The sequence below is a fragment of the Coregonus clupeaformis genome, chromosome 27 (assembly GCF_020615455.1).
Source record: "Coregonus clupeaformis isolate EN_2021a chromosome 27, ASM2061545v1, whole genome shotgun sequence".
Classification (NCBI taxonomy): domain Eukaryota; kingdom Metazoa; phylum Chordata; class Actinopteri; order Salmoniformes; family Salmonidae; genus Coregonus; species Coregonus clupeaformis.
The window spans coordinates 36,827,915-36,849,696 of NC_059218.1; the positions used below are offsets into that span (position 1 = coordinate 36,827,915).

Sequence of the window (21,782 nt, forward strand, 5' to 3'; positions counted from 1 at the left end):
CCATGACTATAGCTAACTAATCCTAACCACGGTGAGTTACCATGACTACAGCTAACTAACCCTAACCATGGTGAGTGACCATGACTATAGCTAACTAATCCTAACCATGGTGAGTTACCATGACTATAGCTAACTAACCCTAACCATGGTGAGTGGTTGACGACCATAGAAATGGAATGAATAGAACGGGCGTCTCCATTCAAGTAAATGATGCCATAATGGGTTGTCTGGCAGCCATTTTGAGGGTACCCATAGGAGCAAAGCAGGAAGTAAAAGCAGGATGTGTACCCATCAATCTGATTTGCTGAATCAACCCAATTGACATTACAAAAAATACATTCCATTGCATGAGCCACATCAGTTAGCATAATTTGAATGAACATTCTGCATTACCATGGAAATTATTGCATCACAATACCATGCAGCCATTACGAGTGTATCCATGAGTTTAGCAGTCAAATTGCCAGGGTTAGATGTTCCAAGACCGTTCTATTCATTATATTTCTATGTTGTGGACCTTGTCCCTGACCTCATCTCTCCCATAGAAATACCATGGTCTCTCCCCACAGCCTTAAATCAAATTAAATGTTATTTGTCACATGCTTGGTAAACAACAGGTGTAAACTAACAGTGAAATGCTTTCTTACTTCCTTCCCAACAATGCAGAGAAAAAGATAGAAAAATTATAACACCAGGAATAAATGCACAATGAGGAATGATAACGTGGCTACATACACATCCTAGAAGGATGGTTCAATATTATTCTATTGGATTGACAATGGAATTTGAATATATGTGATGATTATGACAGAGCTCAGAGCAGTAGAGTTGTTGTGGTTGGTTTTGAAAATGTTGTCCTCTGTGTCTGTAGTGTTGAGTATGTGACCATCTCTCCTGACGGGTTCCGGTACCGCTCCCAGATGTTCCCCACCGTTAACGGACTGTTCCGCTGGTTCAAAGACCACTTCCAGGAACCGGTACCAGGTACATACTGCCTGCCCATTGGCTAGAACACCTGTCAATCTCTCTAGACCAGTGTGCCACTGCTGTAGTTGTGCTATGTTGATTGGGTAGGTTGTAAAGGTGTTTTTATCTCCTATACCAGTGGTCACCAACCTTTTCTGAGTCAAGATCACTTCCGCAGTTAAAAAGCAAGCCGAAATCTACCGCTCGTATTTTTTTTACATGACAGTCGGATCTAGTTTTTTTTCCAGAGTTCCCATTTGTCTTGAACGCTCAAAAGTCTGAGGTTTCTGAATTCCCAGTTGTTTTGAACACAGCATTAATCTCAGCGGAGGGAGGGAGGAAGGGAGAGAACAGCAGAGGGTCACGATCCTGTCCTTTCTTTCTTCCCTTGAGACTGACCAGAGAGAGGACAGTCTCCACCTGATGGCGAAACTCGAATCGCACCGCATCTGCCTCAGTCATGCACAAATTCATGTTGTTCCTATGACCAGAGAAAGTGAAATACTCCTCGATATTAAAATATCCACGACGAGCTTCTAATAATAATTAAAACGCAGGGCTATCGACAATCTTGGCTACTCATTCCTTGCAGCTGCAGCGCGAGTGAAATTATGGATATGTTTTTTTTTAATGTTTTGTAATAGTGTTGAATAAAAACAAGGTTGGCAGTGCTGAATACATATTTTTAACATGAACTCGCTCATAAAAACAGCAGCTCTTTGCTGTATTCTTTTGACAGTCTCTCTGTGGTCATGGTTTTAAAAGTTATTACATCTAAATTAGGCTAGTATCAAACTTTGCTATGACCTGGGGCCGTGGAAGCGCTGTAGGCGCACTCGGTTTAGCCACTGATCTCCCGGTCCACTGGGTAGGCGGAATTAGTTTTTTCAGACAAATGAAATGGTTCAAAATGGGAACACTTTGCCTACCTGGTGCTCAGAGCTTCTCAATCAAGTGCACCTACTTTTTCTTTTTAAAGGAGTGCAAGGCTTTACCACAGCCTTTACCACAGCCTTTATCGTTGGCTTTACCACAGCCTTTACCACAGCCTTTATCGTTGGCTTTACCACAGCCTTTATCGTTGGCTTTACCACAGCCTTTATCGTTGGCTTTACCACAGCCTTTATCGTTGGCTTTACCACAGCCTTTATCGTTGGCTTTACCACAGCCTTTATCGTTGGCTTTACCACAGCCTTTATCGTTGGCTTTACCACAGCCTTTACCACAGCCTTTATCGTTGGCTTTACCACAGCCTTTATCGTTGGCTTTATCACAGCCTTTACCGTTGGCTTTATCACAGCCTTTACCGTTGGCTTTATCACAGCCTTTACCACAGCCTTTATCGTTGGCTTTACCACAGCCTTTATCGTTGGCTTTACCACAGCCTTTATCGTTGGCTTTACCACAGCCTTTATCGTTGGCTTTACCACAGCCTTTATCGTTGGCTTTACCACAGCCTTTATCGTTGGCTTTACCACAGCCTTTACCACAGCCTTTATCGTTGGCTTTACCACAGCCTTTACCACAGCCTTTACCACAGCCTTTATCGTTGGCTTTACCACAGCCTTTATCGTTGGCTTTACCACAGCCTTTATCGTTGGCTTTACCACAGCCTTTACCACAGCCTTTATCGTTGGCTTTACCACAGCCTTTATCGTTGGCTTTACCACAGCCTTTATCGCAGGCTTTATCACAGCCTTTATCGCTGGCTTTACCACAGCCTTTATCGTTGGCTTTACCACAGGCTTTATCGTTGGCTTTTCTACAGAAACGTTTGGTGATCGACGGGTTGGCGACCACTGTCCTATCCTGTGGTTCCAATATCTGTTTCCTTTCCTCCCTCAGGCATCACACCCAGCAGTAGCAGTCGAACACGGACACCTGCCTCTGTCAACACTACACCAGCTAACATCAACATCGCAGGTCAGTCTCTCTTACTCACTTTCTCTCTCACACACACACACACACACACACACACACAAACTCACCTCCATCCAAATGTATCAATCCTAAAGTTGGTAAGCAATTTCATCCTATCAAATATCCACTTTAGTAATTCTGGTGGATGTCTGATGCTACTGTAGTGTTTAACTCTCCGTCTCTCCGTCTCTCAGACCTGACGCGAGCGGTCAGCGCTCTCCCACGCAACATGACCTCCCAGATGTTCAGTGCCATCGCCGCGGTGACAGGGCAGGGGCAGGGCCAGAACGCCAACACTACGCCCGCCCAGTGGGGCTCCAGCCAATACGGTTACACCGGGGGCAGCAGCGGGGGCGGGGGAGGCAGCTCCTCAGCCTATCACGTGAGTGGATTTATAGCATTGCTTTACCGATGGTCCAATGGCTTTGTTTTGTATTGGGGTAAAATGAAGCTAACTCGCCTCATTCGCTGCCAGTGTGTATCAACCACCTGGGTGATGCTAAGGAAGCTTGTTGTGGCAGAAAGATCAAACATGGGTGTTCATCACATTGGAGAGATGTGACGTGAATGTTATCTTTTTCTACTGCTGTTTGCCACAATTATTTGAATGTGTAGATAGTGCTCCATTTGAACCACCTCTCCCTCCCTCCTTCCCCATCTCTCTCTCTCTCCAGGTGTTTGCGACGCCCCAACAGCCGATGGCGACGCCCATGATGACCCCCAGCTACTCGTATACCACCCCCAGCCAGCAGACCATGGGTACCCCGCAGTACCCCTCCTCCACCCCCCAGTCCTCCCACTCCCACGGACACCAGGGCCACAGCAGTCACCAGGGACACTCGTCCAACACACCCCTCCTCCTCCTCATCCAGAGGACGCACTCCGCAGCAGCAGCCTAAGTAAGTCGAGACGGAGAGATAGACAGGTTGTGTTTCAGTTGGATGTGTGTGATGAGTCAGTTGATGGAAAATGTTTTTTGAGTAGTTGGGAGTTTTTAGAATATGTCAGAATAATTCTAGAAGAAATGACTACATGTATCCTGGGCTATGGGTCGATCTGGAATGAAGAAGTTGTGTTCTGAATCACTATTGTGAATATCAGATTGATTGCAAACTTTCAGTGGTGGTGGTAGCTATGGAAAGACTACAACATCCAAACTGGAAAGACTACAACATCCAAACTGCCCTGTACCTAACCCCGCCCCTACTCTGTGTCTCCCTGCAGGTCGGGCGGCAGCGCGGCGGTGGACTGGGGCAAGGTGGCGGAGCAGTGGCTCCAGGAGAAGGAGGCAGAGAGGAAGAAGCAGAAGACACCCAGGATGACCCCGCGACCTTCCCCCAGCCCCATGATCCAGAGCACGCCTATGTCAATTGCTGGAGATGCCACGCCCCTTCTGGACGAGATGGACCGATAGGACAGGGCGGGGGGGGGCGACTGTATACCCCCCTCCTCCCGAATATACCCCCTTGCTCTGATCAACTCATCCTTCCATCCATCCGCCTGCCTGCATGCCCCCTCAAACCGGACCCATGCCATTCAGATCCTCCTTACCTACCTCTCCTCCTAGCCCACTAAACTAACCCTGCTCACCCTCCTTCTTGTGTCCCATTGGATTCTGTTTCTAGCTACTGTGTATCTAGCCATGTTTCTCTCCCAGCACATCTCTTCCCTTCTGTCTGTCCCTCTCTCTTTCCTCCCTCTATTTTTGCCGGCCACATAGTCCAGTATTTTATTTAGTAAGGATATTAACTCTGTATGTCAGGCAGGAAGACATGTCGACAAACACTTGAAACAAACCGCTGACATAGAGATAATAGGACATGGACCTAATGGAGAAATTATTGTTTGGTTGTCAGGGCAACCTTTGTCCTTTCATTTTCTTATTAATAACATGGGGTATGCTGTACTTCCTTTTTCCTGTTTGATTTTTTAAAAAATATATAAAAAGATTAGGAGATGCTGCCAAAAGCGTCTGATTGGTTCGTGGGTTGTCTCCTGCCATGGTAGTTTGGTATGTAATGTCCCTTTGGCTGCATAGACCCGCCCCTTGCCCTCCTGGTGATTGGCGGGTTGTGGCGAGAGGCAGCCTAACGAGCGCTTTGCCGAGCCAATCAGGAAGCTTGTCTGCGTTTTTGTATTGATGCATCAAAATGAATAAAGACACTGTTTTCAGTATGAACCCTAACCCTGCACTCCTCACATGGTCTGTCAAACCCACACACACACACGTGCTTATGAGTCTCTGGTATAGAGAGAAATATTGCTATTGAATATGAAGAGCTCTCTCCTTTTAATGTGGTGAATGATACCCATGTGATGATGGGAATGATTGAAACCCCAACGACACAGACTGGTGAGATTTTACTTTTGTCCAAAACCTGCTGGTTTATTAGTGTTGCCGTCAGTACCAACCGAGACAAACTAGGTTTTAAACCGAGAGACAGACTCTACTATCACTCTTTGGAAGACTTTGTTTCTGTGTTCTAACCACTGAACAAAAGATTAGTACTACCGGTAACCATGGTAACTGATACCATGACGGTTGTCACAAGTGAACCTAACCGAATTCGATTGACAGAGATGACAGTATGTTAGGGAGGGACTAGGTTTTACCCTTAAACTTTTTGCTTTGCTGTGACAACTTTTTTTTTTTTGACTGCATATTTTCAACAACAAAAAAAATTGGGGGTGTAAAGCATCCTTTGGTAGTTTGAAGCATAGGCCTATTTGTTGTGAGTTTACTCACGTGTAACTGTATATTTTAACTTTTGTGTCTGTGAACTTAGCATTTCTTTGAATCCTTTTGTCCTTGACTTTCAAACATCATGTGAGCATTTAAGACACTCTTGGGTATTTGGGCATTTACATGTAGCCGGTTTTAAATATGTCCCTGTTCTCCTAAGTCTGGCCCCTTAAAGTCTGGATATCTGTGATCACTATGGAGATGTTCCACCTAGCCCCCCAAGGTGAGATGTGGAGCGTTAATCTGCCATGTTGCTTTCTTCTATCCGGACCTGTGCAGATCTGTAAACTCTAAAGGGCCAGTACTAGGGGGAAGGGGAGGAGGTTGCTGACTGAAATGTCAGTTATGTGAACACATCGGACCTTGGTCTCATCCACACATCATTATCATAACAATTAATATCTGTGGTGAAAGACCATGTGTATTGGTGCTTTCAAGACAACTGGGAACTCTGGGAGAAAAAAAACTAGGTCAAATCAAGACGTCAGTGATCTTCAGGTCGGAAAGTCTGAGCTCTAGAAAGATTGCCAGAGTTTCCGACTTGGAATCCCGAGTTAAATGATCGTTCAAAACTATTTTTCCAAGTTGGAGCTTGGTTTTTTTCTCTCCAGAATGTCCAGTTCTCTTGAACGAACTGAAGTCGGAAGCACTGAAGTCTTGAGTTCCTTTTTTTTTTTTTTATATATATATATATACATGACATATATCTGTAAGTGACACTGCCTGGTGTCACTCAAACACATCACGGTGTTTTCTTCTGGGAAATTAGTTTTTTCAGTTGTGACTATTTGCTCTGTCTGTGTACAGTCGAATGGGTTGTTGATATACAGTTTTTGGTCTTTATTTGTGAGCGCCATGTTCTAGAGAGTTCTAGGGTTACTCCCGGGCTAAAAACCGTGTTCAATGTAGAATCTCATTTAAACATGCTCAGGCTGATTATTGCAAATAAGGACTAGTTCTCAATCAACCTGCCTGGTAAACGATGGTTTAGTCCAGGAGTATAGGTTTTATTTAGGTCTCGGAAACCTGGCCTGTATTCTCTATTTGCAATATTACATGTTGTACCTTCAGTAAGCCTGTGGTTGTTGGCAGGGGGAGGAGAGGGGAGGGGAGAGGTTTTGCCTCAGTTATTATTACACTGCAGATAACCTTTTCTACCTGTGATCCCTTTAATAAAAGTGTTCATATTATTGACACCCGAGTCCCCACATTGTGTTATTGAAGTGCTCTGTGTGACTCTGTTCCATTTATTCCATTCCAGCCATTACAATGAGCCCATCCTCCTATAGCTCCTCCCACCAGCCTCCTCTGGTACAGTGTTATTCAACACACAGGCATTTGCTTCTTTGTGTAGCCCATAACAATAAACTTCCCATTACTCATCTGAAGAGTGTTATCAATCTATAACTGTGAATGAAAGTCATCTATATTGATTTTATAGGACATCAAATATAAATCACATCAAATATAATACAATCATCAGTATTGAGTCATAAACAGCATATCAGGACATGGTAAAGCAGTAGCCCTAAATGTCTGGCCTGTTTCAGGCCTCTTCTCCACGCTCTTAATTAAATTTGCCTCAGATCATCAGATGTAAATGAAACATTCTTCTCTCTCCATCTCTCTCTGTTTCTATCTCTCCCGCTCTCTAACTCTCTCCATCTCTCTCCCCAACTCTATCTCTCATTCTCTCTCTCTTCTCTCTCTCTCATTATCTCTTCCCCCCTCTCTCACTGCATCTCACTCTTCCGATCCCTCCCAATCTCTTTCTCTCCATCTCTCACTCTCTCTCCCCCTCTCGTGATAAAACAATCCCTCTATTTTAGGAGCCCTCAGAGTCTATACTGTGGGTGGCGGTGGTATGGTGGGGATGTTGGGTAGTCATGGGAGGCAGCGTACGCATCACATTAGCAGACCAGACGCATGACAGGAGGAGACGGAGGAGGAAAATAAACCAGCCAACACACAGAGGCCTGCATGCCTGTTGCTGCTGACGTCTTCACCTAGAATGCAGGAATCTGTCTGGGACAAATCTCAAATGATGAGAACCAGAGCTACATGGCCCTGGTGAAGAGTAGTGCACCACATAAAGGGATAGATAAGAGTATTTCCTGGTCCAGTTACATGGTCAGGGAAAACTCAAAACTATGGGACCTACGCTATCTCCAGTTGTTTATGGATAGGGTTTCACATAAAGGAACAGCCTTAGACCCCAAACCCTGGTTTTGTGATTATAGAGGCTTCTTCCAGTCCACGCGCTTCACCTATTTCTCTTTATGAACATGTAAAAACGACTACGAATGCAATCCGTTATCCATGGATTGGTAGGGATAAATGCTGTTGCTATTACTTCCTCTCTCGTCGTTCAGCTGACAGTCCATGGAATTGGAATCCTCCTCACTGAGACAACACTTCCTCCATTATCACATTGTACAAACACACAGATGCATGATTGTGTTGTGTTGTCCTGTGTTGTGTGGTGCTGTGTAGTGTTGTCCAGTGTTGTGTTGTGTTGTCCTGTGTTGTGTTGTGTTATGCTGTGTTGTGTTGTCCTGTGTTGTGTTGTGCTGTGTTGTGTTGTCCTGTGTTGTGTTGTTGTGTTGTCCTGTGTTGTGTTGTCCTGTGTTGTGGTGTTGTGTTGTCGTGTGTTGTGTTGTCGTTTGCTGTGTTGTCCTGTGTTGTGTTGTGTAGTGTTGTGTTGTCCTGTGTTGTGTTGTGCTGTGTTGTGTTGTCCTTTGTTGTGGTGTGTTGTGTTGTCCTGTGTTGTGTTGTTGTGTTGTGTTGTGTTGTGTTGTCCTTTGTTATGTTGTCCTGTGTTGTGTTGTGTTGTCCTGTGTTGTGTTGTCCTGTGTTGTGTTGTGTTGTCCTGTGTTGTGTAGTGTTGTGTTGTCCTGTGTTGTGCTGTGTTGTGTTGTCCTGTGTTGTGTTGTTGTGCTGTGTTGTCATGTGTTGTGTTGTCCTGTGTTGTGTTGTTGTGTTGTGTTGTCCTGTGTTGTGTTGTTGTCCTGTGTTGTGTTGTTGTGTTGTGTTGTGTTGTCCTGTGTTGTGTTGTCATGGGTTGTGTTGTGCTGTGTTGTCCTGTGTTGTGTTGTGTTGTCCTGTGTTGTGTTGTTGTGTTGTCCTGTGTTGTTGTGTTGTGTTGTCCTGTTTTGTGTTGTGTTGTCCTGTGTTTTGTTGTTGTGTTGTGTTGCCCTGTGTTGTGTTGTGTTGTCCTGTGTTGTGTTGTTGTGTTGTCCTGTGTTGTGTTGTGTTGTTGTGTTGTCCTGTGTTGTGTTGTGTTGTCCTGTGTTGTGTTGTCCTGTGTTGTGTTGTGTTGTCATGGGTTGTGTTGTGCTGTGTTGTCCTGTTTTGTGTTGTTGTGTTGTCCTGTGTTGTGTTGTGTTGTGTTGTCCTGGGTTGTGTTGTGCTGTGTTGTCCTGTGTTGTGTTGTGTTGTCCTGTGTTGTGTTGTCATGGGTTGTGTTGTGCTGTGTTGTCCTGTGTTGTGTTGTGTTGTCCTGTGTTGTGTTGTCCTGTGTTGTGTTGTCATGGGTTGTGTTGTGTGCTGTGTTGTCCTGTGTTGTGTTGTGCTGTGTTGCCCTGTGTTGTGTTGTGTTGTCCTGTGTTGTGTTGTTGTGTTGTGTTGTCCTGTTTTGTGTTGTTGTGTTGTGTTGTCCTGTGTTGTGTTGTGTTGTCCTGTGTTGTGTTGTCCTGTGTTGTGTTGTCCTGTGTTGTGTTGTGTTGTCCTGTGTTGTGTTGTCATGGGTTGTGTTGTGCTGTGTTGTCCTGTGTTGTGTTGTGTTGTGTTGTCCTGTGTTGTGTTGTGTTGTGCTGTGTTGTGCTGTGTTGTGTTGTGCTGTGTTGTCCTGTGTTGTGTTGTGCTGTGTTGTGCTGTGTTGTGTTGTGCTGTGTTGTGTTGTGTTGTGCTGTGTTGTGTTGTGCTGTGTTGTCCTGTGTTGTGTTGTGCTGTGTTGTCCTGTGTTGTGTTGTGTTGTGTAATGTATCCTCCCCCATCAGCAGCAGGTTGGTTTCCTCTTGGTTGGTTTGTACTCCTCTTCTGAGCTCTCTGTGATTCCTGTAGGAAACATACATGTGTCAAAGGGAAGAAATGTTAGAATAAAAAGTATCCTGCATGTAATAAAATAAACTTACTGATAATGTCGCCAACACGTCTGGACCCACTCTTCTCGAGCTCTGCCAGCACGTTGGCCTCAAAGGTTAGAGACGCTACCCGGAAGAAAAACTCCCTGATACTCTCCCCTGAGAGAGACAGAGAGGAGGGGAAGAAAGTGTGTGAGGGGAGGCAGAGGTAGGATGGGATATGATGGGGTAGGATGGGATATGATGGGATAGGATGGGATAGGATGGGATATGATGGGATAGGATGGGATATGATGGGATATGATGGGGGACATGAGGGAGTAAACCAGAGGATGTTATGTGTGGGTCCGTGCGTGTTTGTGTGGGGGTCCGTGCGTGTTTGTGTGGGTGTGGGGGTCTGTGCGTGTTTGTGTGTGTGTATTCCCAGCACTACCTGATTTAGCAGACACAGCCCAGTACTCTGCTCTGATCTCCTCTGACAGTCTAATGGCCTCCTGCTCCATGTAGGCCAACTGATCAGGAGACTGAGAGAGAGAGAGAGAGAGAGAAAGAGAGAGAGAGAGAGAGAGAGAGAGAGAGAGAGAGAGAGAGAGAGAGAGAGAGAGAGAGAGAGAGAGAGAGAGAGAGAGAGAGAGATACAGTTTGAAATGCTTCATCTTTAAATCAGTGAATGACAGATCCTTTGTGCTGTCTTTAGTCAGGTTGGATCTTTCCCATCAGACTCACGCTGAGGTCCTTCTTGGTTCCGACCAGGAACAGCAGAACACTGGAGGGATCGTTCTCCTTCATAGCATCCTCCAGCCACTGCCTGCACACACACACACACACACATACGTGCACACAGACACACACACACACACACACAATATGTCTATCACATATAATAAAGTAGTCTAATATAGAAATTGACTGATGTCCACTGAGATACTAGGATGAAAAGCCATTCTATCTGGGTGCTACAGATGTGAATAACATGTCATATTTTGGCATCTCTTACCTGGCGTTGTCCAGAGAGGTCACACAGCTCAGGTCAAATACCACTATGATGGCTTCAGAGAAACCAGGAGAACAACACAACACACATTAGAGAAGAGACAGGCTGCAGGTATCGCCACAATACATCTATTAAGGGCTTCCTATAACATACGTGTGTGGGTGTTTTCCTACCTTGTGCTCCTCTGTAATATGTGGAGGCGATGCACTTGAACCTCTCCTGACCCGCTGTGTCCCATCTGAGAGAGGGAAGGAGAGAGATGGAGGGAAGGGAGAGAGGGGAGGGAGAGAGAGGGAGGGAGGGAGAGGGAGGGAGAGAGGAGGAAGGGAGAGGGAGGGAGAGAGGGAGGGAGAGAGAGGGAAGGACAGAGAGGGAGGGAGGGAGGGAGGGAGGAGAGAGAGAGAGAGAGGGAGGGAGAGAGAGGGAGGGAGAGAGAGGGAAGAGGGGAGAGAGGGAAGGGAGAGAGAGGGAGGGAGAGAGAGGAAAGGAGAGAGAGAGAGGGAAGGAGAGAGAGGGAGGGAGAGAGAGGGAAGGAGAGAGAGAGGGAAAGAGAGGGAAGGAGCAAGAGGGAGGGAGAGAGAGGGAAGGAGCGAGAGGGAGGGAGAGAGAGGGAAGGAGAGAGAGGGAGGGAGAGAAAGGGAAGGACAGAGAGGGAGGGAGGGAGAGAGAGAGAGGGAGAGAGAGGGAGGGAGAGAGAGGGAGCAAGAGGCAACAGACGACAATTGATGAGCAAAGGGCGAGGATGATGAAAGTGTGAATTGTGTGTGTGTGTGTGTGTGTGTGTGTGTGTGTGTGTGTGTGTGTGTGTGTGTGTGTGTGTGTGTGTGTGTGTGTGTGTGTGTGTGTGCGTGCGTGCGTGCGTGCGTGCGTGCGTGTGTGTGCATGCGTGTGTGTGTGTGTGCGTGCGTACTACTCACAGCTGTAAACTGAAGGGCACACCCAACACCTCAAACCGCTCCATCTCAAAATCCACTCCGATGGTGGCCTTATAGTTCTTATCAAACGAGTCCTTACAGAACCTGTGGAGAGAGAGAGAAATATAACATAATCAATGTCGTTATTACAGTTCCTGTCAAGTCTTGGGTGACTAACGTCTGTCCTCGCAGCACCTGAGTAATATATAGACAGTAACAGAACGGTAACAGGATGGTAACAGAACGGTAACAGGACAGTAACAGAACGGTAACAGGATGGTAACAGGACGGTAACAGAACGGTAACAGGATAGTAACAGGATGGTAACAGGACAGTAACAGAACAGTAACAGGACAGTAACAGGACGGTAACAGAACGGTAACTGAACAGTAACAGCATGGTAACAGGACGGTAACAGCGCGGTAACAGGACGGTAACAGGACAGTAACAGGACAGTAACAGAAGAGTAACAGGACAGTAACAGGACGGTAACAGAACGGTAACTGAACAGTAACAGCATGGTAACAGGACGGTAACAGAGCGGTAACAGGACGGTAACAGGACAGTAACAGGACAGTAACAGAAGAGTAACAGAAGATAAACAGGACAGTAACAGAACAGTAACAGAACAGTAACAGGACAGGAACAGAACAGGAACAGAAGAGTAACAGGACAGTAACAGGACAGTAACAGGACGGTAACAGAACAGTAACAGAACGGTAACAGAACGGTAACAGAACAGTAACAGGACAGTAACAGGACGGTAACAGGACAGTAACAGGACGGTAACAGAACAGTAACAGAACGGTAGTAGGATGGTAACAGGACAGTAACTGAACAGTAACAGAACAGACAGGAAACATTATGACATGAGTTTACCATACTGTATACCTCTTCATGTACCCAAAGCTATGACTATAAATAGCAACTTTTCAGGAGATTTGATCACTGAACTAACTTACTTCAATATGCCAATAATCAAACCCACAAGTCAATCAATTAGTCAAAAATCTGTCTCTATTATCCCAGGCTGGGGGAGAGCAGGGGTAACAGTTTTACTGCTTTCTGAAGAGGCAGGTGCTCTGCTGTGTGTGGATTCACCTGGGTGTCATGGCAACAACTGACTAACAGGAAGTGAAATGGTCAGTAGTATTTTTAATTGGTAAGCACACATCCTGAGGGAAATCATTGTGCCACCTGGGGGATAAGATCTGTAATAGACTGTTTCCCAAATGGCCCATAGGACTCTCTCAAAAGTAGTTAACTATATATGGAGTAGGGTGCCATTTCAGATGCAGCCATAGACTGCAGTGTTTCCTTACCTGCTGATCAGACATGTCTTCCCAACTGCCACATCCCCTACCACAATCACCTTGGCGATGTTAAAGCTACAGACACATAAAGAGAACAGTCCAGTCAAACACTGATAATATACCAATAGTGTGTGTGTGTGTGTGTGTTCATCTCACCCCACTGTGCCCGTCTTCTGCCCCTGACAGGCAGCCTTGACCTGCGAGTGGAAGCCATCTTTAGTGTGTAGTGCCGCATCTGTGGTAAAACACTACAGAGAGAGAGAGAGAGAGAGAGAGAGAGAGAGAGAGAGAGAGAGAGAGAGAGAGAGAGAGAGAGAGAGAGAGAGAGGTTTAAAAAAGGGGTCAACTCAAAGGAAGAAAGTCTATCAGCTTGGCGTCACACAGAAATCAGAAGCTAGAAGGACAACTGCCTTATGGGGACATTGAACGGAATCTGTTCAATTCTGGTTCATCATTTTAAACTTCTTTGTAGCGATGGTACAGCCACATTAGCACGAGCCAGTGACCGAGTCCTGAACAAAACTACGAGCATTAGGTGTGTGAAACAGACTAATAAGCAGTAAATTACCACACAGCACTGTCTAATCATCTGCTTCAGTACCGGGTGCCAGAACTCTGAAACTGTGAGTCATTGTGTTATAGAGACACATTATTAGATTATACTCTGAGATGGTGTGTACTGTGGCACAAAAGACTCTAGGCCAGGTTTCCCCAACTGGCGGCCCGGGTGGTTTTATTTGGCCCCCCATGTTTTCTGAGCCAATAATAATAATAATAATACATGTAATTTTTTTTTTTTTCATTGTTGGACATATTTATTTATTTTTACAAACACCAGGGAATCAGCTCCAAGTGGTTTTCATTTGTGAAATCTGTTCCCAAGTATTTCCACACATAATAGACAGACGTGATCATATACAAATGCAAGCAAGGTTTGAAATGATTACGTTTTAGTCAAATATTATATCTGTTTGAGCTTCTTGCGGACAATTTGCAGTCTACAAATTATTTGTAATCATGTTCAGGTCCCCGACCATCCCCTCCAGAAAAAATCGGCCAGCGGCTGAATCTAGTTGATGATCCCTGCTCTAGGCTACACATTCCATTGTGAACACATTTAACAACCGCAGTGTGTGTGTGTGTGTGTGTGTGTGTGTGTGTGTTGTGCGCGTGTGTGTGTGCGCGCGTGCATGTGTTACCTCTGGAAGCTGAGCAATGATGCGGTCTCTCCTCACAGGTGGCAACATGTTCTTCATGTGGAAGTTACGAGGTGGTATGGATAGACATAAACACACACACACACACAATCAAACAATCACACACACATAAGAGACCCACTCGCACACGCTCAAACAATCATAGGCTGACAATCACACTCAAACAGGACAAATACACAGAAACACTATCTCTCTCTCTCACACATACAGATGTAGAGTAGAGTGAATAGGGGCTTCTCCAGGGAAAGGCTTCAACTTCAAACAGCTGAAAGAGAAGGAATAACTGACCATTAGTGTAACCTGATGTGTAGCCTAGTCTATAGTCTGACACCCACAGAAAAAGTGTCCACTGAATCTCCTAGGTGACGCCTCAATGCAAAAGACCACTGGCAGCTGTCTGCAGGTCAGAGTAAACTAACAAACAGCCTGCATGGTGTATATCGACCATCTGATTTGCTTTGTCTGGGTGGAAGAGTATACAGTGTCACTGTGGCAACTCAGCCTTGTCCATTCACCTGGCAACTATAGCAACCAAATACAAGCCCTGCTAAGGGGAAGGAAGTAGAGACTCTTACATGGCATTATTTGTCTCCATGACTTTATTTTTTATTTTTTAGTCATTTAGCAGACGCTCTTATCCAGAGCGACTTACAGTTAGTGCATACATTATTAATTTTTTATACTGGCCCCCCGTGGGAATCGAACCCACAACCCTGGCGTTGCAAACGCCATGCTCTACCAACCGAGCTACATCCCTGCCGGCCATTCCGTCCCCTACCCTGGACGACGCTGGGCCAATTGTGCGCCGCCCCATGGGTCTCCCGGTCGCGGCCGGCTACGACAGAGCCTGGATTCGAACCAGGATCTCTAGTGGCACAGCTAGCACTGCAATGCAGTGCCTTAGACCACTCGGGAGACCACTTTATGATCACTTACAGCCAGATCAAAGGACTGAAGATGTTGCCATTCTAGGCTTTTACACATTATAGTATTAAGTCTACACATCTAAGATTATGAGTGGAAGGAGCGATGAAAAGGAAAGCTTATGCAGGAAGGCATGGGATCAAAGTCTCCTAAAACATGATTACAGACCATCTGTTGCACAGCTAAAAACCAAGCAACATGTAGAATTGGTGAAAATAAACAAAACTCAAATTATAGTGTTGTCATGAAGATAGGCTACCCCTACATTGGCATGATAGAAAATCATATAATCATAAAGAATAATACTTTACCTTGCAAGTGCACTGAAAGTGCGAAAAGTAAACTCCAATTCGTCAATGGGTTGCGGTAGAACACTATCTATTCTTCTAAACTCATATTATGTACTTTTCACTAATATAAAGTCTCCTAGGGCTCCCTACATCCACCCGAAGACAACCAGCGAGCAGCAGACCAGAGCTGCGAACTCAGCAGTGGAAACAGATGACTCAAATTATGGACCTCCGTTTTAGCTCAACCCTCTCCAGTAGGCTGCCAAGGAGTGAGTTAGCTCTAGTCCAGGGCGTAGTGCGCGTTCTTCCATGATTTAGGAACACGCACTACGCCCTGGTCCAGAGCTAGGAGTGGGTGAGCTGTCTTGGAGTGCGCACTAGCTCTTGTGTGAAACATTTTAAGTATGCAAGCTCTGAACTTGAAAAAACAAAAGTCATATTACCTTAATAGCCTATATCAACAACAAATAAAAGTACAATATTTCCATGAAAAACTAAAAACACGTTTTATGATGGATGCTTTCATTTTACCCAAATAAAAGACTGACATAATATTTGGGACAGCTGATATGATGAAAGTTTAGCAAATGTTTCTCTCTGCTTCACTCTAGAGTAGTTTGAATAAAATGTAAAGTGTGCAGTGATTGGTTAGGAAGGGAACACGCACACATTGGATGACGTCCCATCAGCGTTGTGCCTTACGTAAACTTCAGCCGACTGCGTTTGTGGTTTACGTCACCGGTGCACTATAAATACTTGACTGGCGACGTTCATTCTCTCTCTTTCTCGCGCTCGCCTCCCAGAAGAGTATTGTGGTCTACTTGCAGAAGCAGAACATCCGCCGCATTGTCGAAGTGATATGTTAGAAATGCTTATTTAGTATGAAGTTATTGGTGCAGTGCTGCCACATGAGTCTTGCCATGCTCCTGCACTAGTTATTTGTTAAGTAGCTAACAGTAGCTAGCTTGATAGTTATGGAGCATGGGGTCTTGCAGAACCATGCACGTGGGGAACTCGGAACATTTTTAAACCATGCCAGGGTGAGTCTATATTAGGCGAGGATGTTAACTAGTTAGCTGCTAATACATTCTAGTTAAGAAGTGGTTTATTTTGATAGTTTGTGGATGTGATGATACCGATATAGGAAGTGCCGTCCGATGCGAAACTGACGAAGATTCCTAAACTGTTAGCTAGCTTGCTAGTTAGCCATCTGATCCACGAACACGGAAAACCAGCCAGTTATCACCCCAACAGATGCAGTGCCTTCATTTTACTAACACTATTTAAAATGCTAGTCCTAATGCATTTGCACTTTTTTAAATACTTTTGTTCTAGCTATTCTGTCTGGACCTGGCCTGTGTGGACTGAACTGGAGCAGCACATGGCAGGTAAATTCAACTGGCATTTTTCTCGCCAGCTAGGCCTTACTATTGTCGCGTTGGCTATTCATTGGCACGTTTGAATATATATTTTTTTAATTTCAGCTAATTGTTGTCTAGTCAGATCAAATATTTGAATAGTCACTATCTTTTGCCACAGCTCTTTCAGTGATGAAAGCTTGACATAGGAAGAGCTTAATGGCTAAACTACTTTCAATTGCTTTTGAGCACAAAGTTGTTTAGATTTTCTCCTGAATACAGCTTAGGTTATTGCTTTAAATATTCTCTTAAAACCTATGATTGTTTCAAACAGATGCTGGCTGAATTACTTGATGGCGAGGAGACTTCACCTCAAAAGGTAAGACTACCGCACCCACTCCAGCCTTTGAGACGCTATGACTCTGGGTGACAGTCTGGTTGTGATGAATCCTAAACTGAAATAGCTGGAATTACCGTCAGATTGTGCAGTGGTGATATTCGGTTTTCTGAACATGACAGGCAGTGATTTATGTCCTACTGTAGTCACGTTCCTGTTCCTTATGAACTGCAGTTTCTTGTGTTCCTTTTCTAAAGTTTGCTTTATGGTGGTTTTGAACAGGTGTGGAACTGAACCAAGGATGTGGAGACATAATCTGAAAAGGTACATGACATTACCAGACCACAGCTGTCCCATTCTCTGGTTAGCGGTCTAGTTGGTAGAGCATGGGGCTTGCAACGCCAGGGTTGTGGGTTTGATTTCCACGGGGGGCCAGTATGAAGAATGTGTGCACTCAGTAACTAAGTCGCTCTGGATAAGCGCGTCTGCTAAATTACTAAAATGAAAGTAGCTGGAATTACTGTCAATTGTAAAGTGGTGATATTGGAGGAATTTAAACCATGCTAGTGCCTTGGTGAAGATGTTACATAGTTGGCAGCGAATGCATTCTAGTAACAAATGGTTGATTTTGACAGTTTGTGGATGTGATGATATAGGAAGTGCCGTCCAATGCGAAACTGACGAAGATTCCTAAATGGTTAGCTAGCTTGCTATCTAGCCATCTGATCCACAAACACAGAGAACCAGCTAGCTACCACCCCAATAGATGCATTGCCCTCTTAAGTTAGCTAACACTATGTTTGAAATGCTAGTCCTGTCAATCATGCCTTGATGAAATTGTATGTTTTTGTTCTAGATTTGGGAGACTACTCCCTCTGGGCGAACTGAAGCCATACACACGGCAAGTAAATACAACTTTTTTTAAAACCCTAATTAGGCCTGACTAGTAATGTGTAGTTGGGTATTCAATGGCACATTTAGTAAGATTCACTATACACAGCTCTGTCAGTGATGAAAGCTTGAATAGGAAGAGTTTGATGCGACAACTGATGAGTTTATTTCAACTACTTCTGAGGAACAAAGCTGTTTAGATGGTCTCCTGAACACAGTGGCGGTTATTGCATTTTATATAGATTCTTATAACCCCTATGATTGTTTCAAACAGTAGAGTCCGCCCAAATGACTTGATGGTGAGGAGACTTCACCTCGAAAGGTAAGACTACAACACCCACTCCAGCCTTTGAGACTTTCACTCTGGGTCAACTGTCTGGTTGTGATGAATCCTAAACTGAAAATAGCTGGAATTACCGTCAGATTGTACAGTGGTGATATTCGGTTTTCTGAACACGACAGGCAGTGACTTTCAACTCTTATGTAGTTACCTTCCCACACTTTAAGAACTGCAAATGAGTAGTTGATTGTATTCATATTTTCATAACCCCTGACATTTTAACAGGTGTGACGCTTCATCAATGAGTTGATTGCATGGCGACTCATCTGGCAAGGTAAGACTGACACCCACTCCAGTCTACACCTCACCTGTTCCACTGTCTGGTTGTGATGAATCCTAAACTGAAAATAGCTGGAATTACCGTCAGATTGTACAGTGGTGATATTCGGTTTTCTGAACATGACAAGCAGTGTCTTTCAATTCCTACTGTAGTTAGTTTCCTGTTCATTATGAACTGCAGTTGATTGTGTTCCTATTCTAATGGTTTTGAACAGGTGTGGAACTGAACCAAGGATGTGGAGACCTAATCTGAAAAGGTACATGACATTACTACTCCCCACCTGTCCCATTCTCTGGGTAGCTGTCTAGTCTGGTTGTGATGAATCTTAAACTGAAAATAGCTGGAATTACCGTCAGATTGTACAGTGGTGATATTCGGTTTTCTGAACATGACAGGCAGTTACTTCACTACCTATTTTGGTTACTTTCCTACTTTAAAAAAAAAACTATTCTGCTTAGTTGATTTGTATTCATATTCTCATAACCTCTGTGATATTTAACAGGTGTGAAGCTGCCCCAATGAGTTAATGGGAAGGAGACTTCACTTGGCAAGGTAGGACTCTCCCACTCCAATCTAAACCTCACCTGTCCCATTCTCTGGGTAGCTGTCTAGTCTGGTTGTGATGAATACTAAACTGAAAATAGCTGGAATTACCGTCAGATTGTACAGTGGTGATATTCGGTTTTCTGAACATGGCTGGCAATGACTTGTCACGCGCTTATATGAATATTGTACATTTTCACCCACCATAAATATTGTTCTCTACTTTTCATGTAGTGTACCTCTTTGAATGACATCCTGCAAGTCTCCGAAATAGACATGTAGACTGGGGTAAGGCTGTTCAACTTGGCAACAAGCTGGATTAAAGGATTACTTACCTATTTATGCTATGACGAATCCTAAACTGAAATAGCTGGAATTACCGGCAGATTGTGTAGTGGTGACATTCGGTTTTCTGAGACATTAGAACATGCCTCACCATTTGATAACTTCCTGTTTTCATTCGGTTAATGGCAATTATTTTATTTCAGGTCTTCCTCGTCTGATTCTCAGCCCTCACCTACCCTTCCAGAATCTACAAGGAACCCTATTCTATCCCTTTATTAGTTATTCTCCCTGATTTATTGGTGTGTGAATGATGGACTGGAATTACTGTCAGATTGTTTAGTGGTGATATTTGGTTTTCTGAACATCTCAAAAGTGTTGGTTATGGGCCCCCACCCCCTGGGTGGGATAATTTAAAACGGGTTACTGTTATACACAGTGGTAACTCCTATAAACTTCAATACATTTAAATAGGTTTAACTCTGTATGTGCCTTCAGTGTATTCACACCCTTTGACTTTCTCCACATTTTGTATTACAGCTTGACTTTCAAATGGATTAAATTGAGTTTGACACTGGCCTACACCATAATGTCAGTGGATAATTTTCTTACGCAAAGCTTTGCATATGTGTTCAACACCTTTTGTTATGGGAGCCTATACGTTCTGGAATAAATTTGCTTACAAATTCACATCTTGCATGGACTCTCTGTGTGCCATGATAGTGTTTAACATTTATTTTTTGGCATGACTACCTCATCTCTACCCCACACAGAATTATCTGTGAGGTCGGGCAGTGAATTTCCAACAGACTATGAAGGTTCTCCAAATGCCTTGCAAAGGGCACCTATTGGTTGATGGGCAAAAATCTACCATTGAGTATCCCGTAAAGCATGGTGAAGTTAATTGTATTTTGGATGGTGAACATGCGCCGACTACAATGGGTATCGACCTTACTGTGAAATGCTTACTTACAAGCCCTTAACCAACAATGCAGTTTTCAATAAAAATAGTTACTAAATAAACCAGTTAAAAAAAAAAAAAGGGCAACAGAATGAGGCAGAGTACTGTGTCAATGTGTTGAGGTACAGGTTAAGGTGACTGCACGGATAATAAACAGTGCGGCAGTGTTTAAAAATAAAAAGGTGGGGTATTCAATGCAAATAGTCCAGGTAGCCAGTTGATTAGCTGTTCTGCAGTCTTATGGCTTGCGGGTAGAAGCCATTTGGTATAGAGGTCCTGGATGGCATGAAGCTTGGCCCCAGTGATGTACGGGGCCATACGCTCTAGCATCTTGTGGTCGCAGGCCAAGCAGTTGCTATACCAGGCAGAAATGCAACCAGTCAGGATGGTGCAGCTGTATAATTTTGAGGATCGGCGGACCCCTTGCCAAATCTTTTCAGTCTCCTGAGGGGGAATAGGTGTTGTCGTGCCCTCTTCACGACTGTCTTGGTGTGTTTGGACCATGATAGTTTGTTGGTGATGTGGACACCAAGGAACTTGAAGCTCTCAAACTGCTCCACTACAGGCCTGTCGATGAGAATGGGGGCATACTCGGCCCTCCTTTTCCTGTAGTCCTACACATCTATTGCGCACACACTTCCACGCCCACGAATGTTCTAGCATCAGGCAGGGCTATGACTAGCAACAGATGTATTGGCTGTCTAGATGTGTAAGGAGTTGACCCTGCCTATTAGGTTATAAATATATGTGCTTGTGTAATCATGCCTTGTCTTGGCAGCTGTATGACCCAGTGGGTGAATAAACTTGGTTTGAGCTTTAATACTTGGTTACAAAGCCATAATACTACCTTAATTGACAGAGTGAAAAGGAAGCTTGTACAGAATTAAAAAAAATCCTGTTTGCAACAAGGCACTAAAAAGATTGACAGCTGTCCCATATAGTTGGGAAGAGATTTTTGACGTACCGATTCCATGGCATAGTGTTTATGAACTGATACGCAAAACGACGGCGGATTCAAAACTTAGAATTTTTCTATTTAAATTATTATATACAATTCTTGCTACCAATAGAATGTTATGTGTATGGGGGATACAATCGTCCCAGCTCTGTAGATTTGGCTGTGAAGAGACAGAATCATTAGATCATTTGTTTTGGTACTGTCCATTTGTGGACTACAGGAAAAAAGAGGACTGAGCACGCCCCCATTCTCATCGACGGGGCTGTAGTGGAACAGGTTGAGAGCTTCAAGTTCCTTGGTGTCCACATCACCAACGAACTATCATGGTCCAAACACACCAAGACAGTCGTGAAGAGGGCACGACAAAGCCTATTCCCCCTCAGGAGACTAAGATTTGGCATGGGTCCTCAGATCCTCAAATTATACAGCTGCACCATCGAGAGCATCCTGACTGGTTGCATCACCGCTT

The 21,782-nt window shown here is 44.4% G+C and overlaps 2 protein-coding genes, 1 long non-coding RNA gene, 9 other non-coding genes and 1 pseudogene across 12 annotated transcripts in view; 12 read left to right on the forward strand and 1 right to left on the reverse strand.

Moving 5' to 3' along the window:
* The window catches only part of supt6h (SPT6 homolog, histone chaperone and transcription elongation factor), a 37,471-nt gene extending 32,400 nt beyond the window's left edge, over positions 1-5,071 (forward strand). Inside the window, 6 exon segments of the mRNA XM_041851413.2 lie at positions 872-984; positions 2,812-2,889; positions 3,081-3,268; positions 3,561-3,737; positions 3,739-3,785; positions 4,111-5,071. Coding sequence (XP_041707347.2) covers positions 872-984; positions 2,812-2,889; positions 3,081-3,268; positions 3,561-3,737; positions 3,739-3,785; positions 4,111-4,300 — 793 coding nt within the window. The 3' untranslated portion in view covers positions 4,301-5,071.
* A 4,480-nt stretch (positions 5,072-9,551) lies between these two features.
* On the reverse strand, positions 9,552-15,617 carry rab34b (RAB34, member RAS oncogene family b). The gene is made up of 11 exons (XM_041850252.2): positions 15,385-15,617; positions 14,132-14,414; positions 13,089-13,180; positions 12,942-13,007; positions 11,623-11,724; positions 10,879-10,943; positions 10,709-10,760; positions 10,438-10,519; positions 10,145-10,235; positions 9,763-9,870; positions 9,552-9,685 (listed from the first exon to the last, which is right to left on the reverse strand). The coding sequence occupies exons 2-11, from the start codon at positions 14,186-14,188 to the stop codon at positions 9,624-9,626; spliced, it is 777 nt and encodes a 258-aa protein (XP_041706186.1). The 5' UTR covers positions 14,189-14,414; positions 15,385-15,617; the 3' UTR covers positions 9,552-9,623.
* Positions 15,618-16,132: 515 nt separating this feature from the next.
* Positions 16,133-20,084, forward strand: LOC121541996. The gene is made up of 11 exons (XR_005995808.2): positions 16,133-16,403; positions 16,699-16,751; positions 17,056-17,100; positions 17,341-17,382; positions 17,915-17,963; positions 18,224-18,271; positions 18,515-18,563; positions 18,784-18,825; positions 19,072-19,121; positions 19,347-19,400; positions 19,601-20,084. It is a non-coding gene; the product is annotated as an uncharacterized LOC121541996 (long non-coding RNA).
* LOC121542251 lies at positions 16,486-16,552 on the forward strand. The gene has a single exon (XR_005995859.1). It is a non-coding gene; the product is annotated as a small nucleolar RNA SNORD49 (small nucleolar RNA).
* LOC121542266 lies at positions 17,160-17,233 on the forward strand. The gene has a single exon (XR_005995873.1). It is a non-coding gene; the product is annotated as a small nucleolar RNA SNORD65 (small nucleolar RNA).
* LOC121542252 lies at positions 17,699-17,766 on the forward strand. Its single transcript, XR_005995860.1, has one exon. It is a non-coding gene; the product is annotated as a small nucleolar RNA SNORD49 (small nucleolar RNA).
* LOC121542254 lies at positions 18,063-18,134 on the forward strand. Its single transcript, XR_005995861.1, has one exon. It is a non-coding gene; the product is annotated as a small nucleolar RNA SNORD49 (small nucleolar RNA).
* LOC121542264 lies at positions 18,330-18,404 on the forward strand. The gene has a single exon (XR_005995871.1). It is a non-coding gene; the product is annotated as a small nucleolar RNA SNORD65 (small nucleolar RNA).
* Positions 18,614-18,688, forward strand: LOC121542265. The gene has a single exon (XR_005995872.1). It is a non-coding gene; the product is annotated as a small nucleolar RNA SNORD65 (small nucleolar RNA).
* LOC121542267 lies at positions 18,883-18,957 on the forward strand. The gene has a single exon (XR_005995874.1). It is a non-coding gene; the product is annotated as a small nucleolar RNA SNORD65 (small nucleolar RNA).
* Positions 19,187-19,261, forward strand: LOC121542263. Its single transcript, XR_005995870.1, has one exon. It is a non-coding gene; the product is annotated as a small nucleolar RNA SNORD65 (small nucleolar RNA).
* Positions 19,457-19,530, forward strand: LOC121542262. The gene has a single exon (XR_005995869.1). It is a non-coding gene; the product is annotated as a small nucleolar RNA SNORD65 (small nucleolar RNA).
* Positions 19,703-19,760, forward strand: LOC121542268 (annotated as a pseudogene).
* Positions 20,085-21,782: the final 1,698 nt, after the last annotated feature.

Bases quoted from the DNA above. Each gene is read 5' to 3' on its own strand.
- rab34b (XM_041850252.2), bottom strand. From the start codon at position 14,188: ATGAAGAACATGTTGCCACCTGTGAGGAGAGACCGCATCATTGCTCAG. The intron at 13,181-14,131 runs GTAACACATGCA...CTCTCTCTGTAG, and splicing joins TCATTGCTCAGCTTCCAGAG to TGTTTTACCACAGATGCGGC. The intron at 10,761-10,878 runs GTAGGAAAACAC...GTTTCTCTGAAG, and splicing joins ATATTACAGAGGAGCACAAG to CCATCATAGTGGTATTTGAC.